This window comes from Garra rufa, chromosome 15, assembly GCF_049309525.1.
Source record: "Garra rufa chromosome 15, GarRuf1.0, whole genome shotgun sequence".
Classification (NCBI taxonomy): domain Eukaryota; kingdom Metazoa; phylum Chordata; class Actinopteri; order Cypriniformes; family Cyprinidae; genus Garra; species Garra rufa.
This window is the reverse complement of record NC_133375.1, coordinates 9492176-9500381: the sequence shown is the minus strand read 5'-3', so window position 1 is coordinate 9500381 and position 8206 is coordinate 9492176. Positions and strand designations below refer to the sequence as shown.

General features: G+C 38.8%; 1 protein-coding gene across 1 annotated transcript; it reads left to right on the top strand.

The window, feature by feature from the left end:
* Positions 1-1783: 1783 nt before the first annotated feature.
* LOC141287096 (zinc finger BED domain-containing protein 4-like) lies at positions 1784-6135 on the top strand. The gene is made up of 4 exons (XM_073819227.1): positions 1784-3081; positions 3467-3960; positions 5299-5424; positions 6131-6135. The coding sequence occupies exons 1-4, from the start codon at positions 1784-1786 to the stop codon at positions 6133-6135; spliced, it is 1923 nt and encodes a 640-aa protein (XP_073675328.1).
* Positions 6136-8206: the final 2071 nt, after the last annotated feature.

The window sequence follows — 8206 nt, the reverse complement described above, 5'->3', positions numbered from 1 at the left end:
GCATGTTTCAACAATATTTAACAGTAACGTTATTCATTTTGAAGCAGGTAATGATTTGTTCGTTAAATTAATAATGAATTCAACATACACAGCATTTTACTCAGATGGAAACGGCAATGTTAGTAAATCATTACAGAATTTGCTGATCTGAAGAGTCTGAAATAGATGTAGCTCAATCATGCAAATTAAAAATACACACCATGACTCGGAGAACACCGCTGACTACAAATGGTACGGACTAACAGTGCGTTCACACTGGCACGTAGCGAGCGGGGCGAAGCGAGCGTTTTCAATTCATTCACATGGAAGTTGCGCGTAAACAGTCGCGTGGTGCATTTTGGGATTGGAAGCGGCGCGGAGAAAGCGTTGAGAGCAGCTGACAGCGTCAAAAGGTTGGGCATTCCTCAACTTTATGCAAATTTCGAGCGCAAAACGCCGGCGACAACCAATCGGTGTGAGAAGTTGGCAAGGAAAGACTATGACGCGTGTTTCCGAAACTGGTGGATTACTGAGCTGAAATCACATATTATTGAAAAAGTCACGCAAAAGTAAATGTACTTTGCATGTTGTTAGTATACGCTACAGTTTAGTTTGCGAACCGCCGTTAAGACAATGGAACGTAAATAGGGTGTGAACATTGTTTTTCAGAGGTGTGCTCTGCTCTAAATTTGACACACCCCAAAGCAGTGGCGTTGTAGCGTTGCCAGCGGCACTGAGCGCGGATTTGGCGCTGTAGTGTGAACGCACCGTACATAAGCTTTATTTCAAAGATTAGAATTTCAATATAACGAGCAATGTAGTAACAGAGACTTGTATTGTATTATTTACTGTATAATCGAATCAATTTCAGATACTAATACCAGATATAAGGTACTGTGTATTATTTCCTGTATAATTAGGTACATAAAGAAATATATTTAGTGTTGGATCAGTTACCTGTTTCTGCAAGTGCGCAGCTGACATGCCCACCAAAACAATTTCAATATATCGCTTATCCAGCCTGAAAAGACCATAAACATTCCAGAAAACATCTTAAGTAAAAATTAATTTACATACACATATCCTAAAAACTAATCCTGTGTGAAAGATACGCTTCAAATCGGGTGATTTTAGGTCAGCAATTTACATGTGACTCAATGGCGCTCTCTGCAGGTAGGGAATAGTAAGATGGCGGATCTAACACTTCCGGTGGCTTCAGTGCCTAACGGCAGTTTAGAACGCAATGAGCAATCCAGTCATTATATAGATCAGTGGATTTAAACCAGAACCATTGAGAAACGGCTCTGATTCAAACGCTGCAGTGGAGGGAGTTTCCATGGAAACGGCGTGTCATCAACACTCCAATTCAAAGCCGCTACAGTCCGTCTCTCTCTGCTGTTTTCGCCGTTCTGTGGTGAGTTTTGGTCCCTACAATTACAAAAATAATACATACAACTGTTCCTGACACCTTTCTTACTTGTATTTGACTCGCGTCTGTTGAATATTTAATTCATAGAAATAGTTTACAGTCTTCAAAAATATCCGTTAGCAACTCAACTGTTTTCAGAAGAGGCAGGCTTACTCTGAAGATTGAGCTCTTATTTACGAAAGATTTGACTTTTAATTAGGGATGGCCCGATACCGATACTGGTATCGGGTATCGGGTCGATACTGTCCTCATATACTCGTACTCGTACTCATAAAAATGAGCCGATACCACGCACCGATACCACGTACATTTTTTTTTAAACGAAACTGGCCGCCGCGAGCCGCCGCTTTGTCTAGGTTAACTGAAGAACGTAAAATGTCGGCGGTTTGGGCTCATTTCAAGATAAGGGAGGATGACAGCAGCAAGGCAGACTGTAAGTTATGTTCAGCTAAAGTGTCGAGAGGAGGAAAAGAAAGTACATCGTTTAACACCAGCAATCTCATTAAACATCTGAAGACACATCATAGCGCTGAATACACACAGTTTAGTCAAGCTAAACAAGCAAATCAGCAGCCAACATTGACACAGGTTTTACAGAAGCGCGAGAAGATGTCAGGAGATAATCCACGGGCACTAAAAATAACAGAGGGAATTGCATACTTTATTGCACTTGATGACCAGCCATTGTCGGCTGTTGAAAATATAGGATTTCGACGACATCTTGGCATACTGGAGCCGCGATACGAAATTCCGAGTCGCCATCACATTACAACCGCTATGCTACCGAAAGTGTTTCATGACGTGAAAAAGCAAGTCAGTGGACTGTTGCGTGACGTTTCGGCCGTCAGTTTTACAACAGATATTTGGTCAAGCAGTGTCTGCCCAATGTCTCTGCTCAGTTTAACTGTACAGTGGATTGATGACAACTTTTCTCTTCGCCATGCCACCTTGCAAGCAAAGCCGTTTCGGGGTTCGCACACCAGCAAAGCCATAGCAGACGCGTTTGATGGGATGCTTCAGACCTGGTGCATTCCGAAAACCTCTGTCCACGTCGTGCTACGAGACAACGCTAGAAATATGATTAAGGGCATGAATGATGCTGGACTCCCCAGCTTACCTTGTGCCGCTCACACTCTCCAGCTGGTGGTCCACGAAGGACTTTTGTCTCAGAGAAGTGTTGCTGATGCATTGGCTATTGGACGCAAAATCGTTGGCCATTTCAAACATTCTCCTCTAGCCTACTCCTGCCTCGAAGACATCCAGTTAGAGATCGGTCAGCCTGCAAAACGTCTACAGCAGGACGTACAGACCCGCTGGAACAGTACATTTTACATGATCCAGTCTCTGATTGAGCAGAAACGGGCTCTTGGAGTTTTTGTGTCCGAACATGAACTTCCTGATAATCTTACGGCTCACCAGTGGGCACTGCTGGAGAAGGTTGTAACTGTTCTGGGTCCGTTTGAGGAGTTAACACGAAAAGTTAGCTCTTCTGAAGCTATGGCAGCAGATGTGATTCCTGCTGTCACTGTACTGCAGCGATTTCTGTCTAGAGAGACCGACGATGACCATGGCATCAAAACTATGAAAGGGACTTTAGCTGCAGCTGTCAGGAGGCGATTTTCTGATGTGGAAGAACAACCCCTCTACAGCATCGCTACTCTACTCGACCCCAGGTAGGTGTGTGTGCGTCTCTGTGTGTGTGTGTGTGTGTGTGTGTGTGTCTGTCTGTGTGCGTGTGTGTGTGTTTGTATCTGTGTGTGTGTGTGTGTGTGTGTGTGTGTGTCTGTCTGTGTGTGTCTGTCTGTGTGTCTGTCTGTCTGTGTGTGTGTGTGTGTGTGTGTGTGTGTGTGTGTGTGTGTGTGTGTGTATATCTGTGTCTGTGTGCGTGTGTGTGTTTATGTGCGTGTATGTGTGCTAGATAGTGAGTTCAAAGTTGCCTATGTATTGCTGAAAAGTACATTTTAGTATTTAATTTTCATTTAATAAATTATTTGATTAGGCTATGTTATTTTAATAAATATGTATTGTCAGATGCCTAATTTTCTCCCTCTGTTATAGGTATAAAAATCTTTTTTTCTCAAACACCAACACTGCTGCAAATGCCAAGGAGATGCTGATGCGTGAGCTGTTGAGGTCGTCTGGAGAAGAGGAGAATCATGACCTGCACGAACCTCCTGCCAGAAAACCACGCAGGGACCAGGCAAGCAGCAGCCTGGACAGTATATTTGATGAAATAGCAGATGAGCAAGCACCAGTCTCTCTAAACAGAGCTCAAGTAGGTTCTACTGCACAATTAGAGACATACCTAGGGGAGACCACAATTTCTCGAGAAGACAAACCACTACAATACTGGGCAGTTAACAAAGTGCGGTTCCCTACTCTGGCCAAAATGGCATCCAGATACCTCTCAGCACCATGCAGTAGTGTTGACAGTGAAAGGCTGTTCAGCTCAGTGTCACATATTGTGAATGAAGACAGAAACAGAATCACAGCTGATCATGCAGAGATGATTTTGTTCATCAAAAAGAACCTGCCTCTCATTCTCCCAAAAAGTACCTAAGCTAGTTCAGATCACATTGCTTACTGAAATGTTTGTTTAATTGAAACAAGGGTACTGTCACTGTGCCACATAGTTTAATTGTTGTTTAATTGAAATATGTAAATGTTTAATTGAGACTACACAACAGTTACATTGAAATTTAGTTAAATTGAAAGCTGGAGACGCTGTCAAATATTTCATTGATATATTGTTGAGTTGACAGTTTTGACTGTACAATATGTTTTATTTATATTTTGTCAGTTGTGAAGACAGTGCCAGCATTGAGGCTTTTTGTTTACACAGAAATATATATAATTTATTTTTGATTTGAAATTGCCTACATTTATTTTTTTAATCATTATTTATTTTAGACTTGTTAAAAAAAATAAAAACAGTCTTCTTACCTGTGTTCTAAAATAATCTTCTGTCTTCTTTTCTGGGAGCCTGTAGTTACTTTTGCGGTAGAAATATCGGTATCGGTACTCGGTATCGGCAAGTACACAAATTCAAATACTCGTACTCGTATCGGTTTGGAAAAAAATGGTATCGGGCCATCCCTACTTTTAATCACATCTTTTTGTGTAGATGAGAGGTTTTGATAGCTTTGTAAAGGGTTTGCTGGCAGTTTGTTGGGGTGTTTATTGGAAGTTGTCTAATTTATTTAACCTAAAATATCCACTATATTATTAATGTTAATCGGTGATGTCACGTACAAAGAGCCGAATGAACTGAATGTTCTGTGGTTTCAGGAGTGATAAAATAACTTCTCTACAACAGAAAGCTCCAAGATTTCATCATTTCTGAAGGGAGCTGCTAACAGAAATGCAGGAAACACAGGTGAGCTGAGAAAGTTCAATAAAATTTCTGACCCTACATTAAATGCATTTTAATGTACATATTACATACACTAAATATTTGCATATATCGGCATGCATCTGTTATATTACAGGTATTTTAGGAAGATTTTGACATCCGAACATGAGTGACAAAAACCTATCAAGATAATTTTATAATTTGTGTTCTGAAGATGAACGAAGGTCTTACAGCTTTGGACCGACATGACAGTGAGTAATGACAGAATTTACATTATTGGATGTGAACTATCCATTTAAGGAAGAGGTCTACAAATGATCAAACATGGACTTAAATATTTTATATCATAATTCAACAGCAATGCACATTTGTCTGAGAATTTCCTTTTTAAACTCTGCCTTCACTTTACTCTTTATGTATGTGTACTTTAGCATGCTCAGTTATTCATACAAACTTTGTATTTACAAATTATGTGATAAACACTGGCCATCAATACTTGAGATTCAGTTTCTGTGTTTGTGTTTGTTATGCCAAATAGAGTGTATGTCTCAAAGCCTTGAGGAAGGAGCTCACATCTCAGAGGACATACGAAAGCATCTCTTCAGGGTTCACAAATACCTGGCTGAGAAGATGAATGACACAAACCCTGCAAAGACTGTCAGTGGTGAGTATTTTCATAACCAAACACTGCTCAATTTAAATGGACAGTTAAGGACTACAGATAAAATCAACTAATCAGAATTAAGCATCAAGACCTGCAGTGTAAATATAGCCTTAAAGATGGGCTATTAAGTTTACAATCTCTATATGTAGCTAATTTTAACATTTCAATGAAGCTTGCGTATTTATTTCTGCAGGATTAATCAGCGAGTCCGGGTGAAAGCCAGAAAACACATTCATCTTTATTTTTAAATAAAAAAAAAAAAAAAATTGTGCTTGATGTTTATTTCTCTCTGAGTTAAGAATCAAGACATTATCATTGTCATTATAATGTTTATGGTTTCTAGGGATGTCACAATACTCAATATAATATTGAACCGTTCGGTACGACATCCACGGTTCAATACGCGCTTGTGAATTGCGGTTTTTCGGTTTTGCATCTAAATATCTTACTTCCTTTTATTTCTCTTGAAAATTTCATGTGCTGAAATGAGAAAACGCTTCCCCTCTTATATTTGAAAAAAATAAGGCAACACGCAGAGCATCTTCCATAATGACATGCAATGATAAGCCTTTCTAAACCTGTTGTCCAACAAAAGTTATAAAAACAAGTTACAAAAAACATTATAACTTGTTTTTAATTCACAACATCAGTCGAGTGTTTGAAATAACTTCCTTATGTTGTGATCTGATGTGGATTCTCATTACAGAATGAGGCAGACGATAAATTCTATACTCGTATTCAATGTTTGTCGATTAGCAATGGCTTATGAAAATACACGAGATGGCTTGAAGAACACTGATAAACCATATATTATTGCAGACGAGTGTTTATTGTCCTTAGATTTAATCATTCAAAACGTTTACCTTTATATCTTGTTTTTAATAAGTTACAGCAATAGCGATGCTTTTATCCATATTAGAGAAGCTGGAACGGAACGTTATTAGCGCTACTTATTTGATGCATATGACATGTGTTTTTTTTTTTTTATGCACAAGGGCGCCCTCTGGCATCCAGTATGAATGAAACCCATTCTATTTTGCTTAAAAATCTAAAAAAATATACCTCTCTCAAAAGAAAAATTAAGCAGACACATACTAAACCACACTTTATCTAGTGAGCAGAGGTTTACAGGAGTATTTTGTTAATTTGTTCCAAAAAAAAACCCACACCGAAGTGGCAAGATATCAGAACCGAACCGAAAACCGTGGTTAAAAACTGAGGTACGTATTGAACCGTGGACTAACTGTATTGTTGCATCCCTAATGGTTTCTGATTTCATGTGCATGGTTGATGAATTTACTTTGGAAAAACACAACCTGAGGCAAAAAGGTGGTATATGCAAGTCTTTGCAATATTACCTGGTTATGATTTTAGTTTACAATTTCAGTTGTTTTGGCAACAGTTTATCAAAATATATGTTCTTGATGGTGTTTCTTTCAACAATAAAGATAAAAACATTTCATAAATGTGATGTTTTAATTAATATGACCAGCAGGTTATGGTTATGGTTTCTATTGTTTCTTACAGTTTTTTTTTTAATTGGTTTGGCACTGTTTTCACAAGCAATTGGTACATTTTCAAAACTCTTAGTACTTATATCACAACAGATCATCAAAAGTGCACTTTTTTCAAACATTTAAGCATATTTTCAATTGTGTTAGTACAATACACATAATCACAAAATATCCTTTTCACTACACAAAATACGTGTTTCATCTAAATAAATGTTTCATTCACAGTAACTGCCTTTCATAATGTTATCACTATCAAAGTTTTGATTTGCATCTCTTATCATTCAGTTGAATACATTTGTCTGTCATTTAATTCAACTGATCTTAATGTTTAATCAATGAATCATTCATTATGTCCATGCATTTTCAACTTGACTGATTGTTGTCTGGTCATTTGTAAGTTACAAATTGCTGAGTTTTCAATCAAGAAATACTAATTACTAATTGTTTCCCCTGATGATCACAATTAGTTACCATATAAGTAGAACTGTGTTTGAGACTTTGCACTGTTCAATAGGTGAATAAATATATTTTGCTTATGTAAATATACATTGCCTGGCCAAAAAAAAAGTTTCCACCAAAAAAAAGGCCATACACTCTAATATTTCGTTGCACCACCTTTAGATTTGATTACGGCACGCATTCGCTGTGGCAATGTTTTGATAAGCTTCTGCAGTGTCACAAGATTTATTTCCATCCAGTGTTGCATTAATTTTTCACCAAGATCTTGCATTGATGATGGTAGAGTCTGAGCCTTCTCCAGCACATCCCAAAGATTCTCAATGGGGTTAAGGTCTGGAATCTGTGGTGGCCAATCCATGTGTGGAAATTATGTCTCATGCTCCTTGAACCAATCTTTCACAATTTGAGCCCGATGAATCCTGGCATTGTCATCTTGGAATATGCCCATGCCCAGTGGCGCCGCTAAGAGGGGGAAAGTTAGGACAATTCTGAGGGCCCACGCTTTTTAGGGGCCCCCAGAGATCTGCTTTGGTGTGGTAGGGGGGCCCAACCTCATATTTTGTCATAGGGCCCAAAATTGCGAGCAGCGCCCCTGCCCGTGCCATCAGGGAAGAAAAATCCATTGCTGGAATAACCTGGTCACTCAGTATATTCAGGTAGTCAGCTGACCTCATTCTTTGAGCACATACTGTTGCTGAACCTAGACTTGACCAATAGCAGCAACCCCAGATCATAGCACTTAAATCCAGGTAGCGACATTTTTTTTTTTTTTTTTTTTTGGCCAAGCAGTGTATTTGGCTTATGTATAT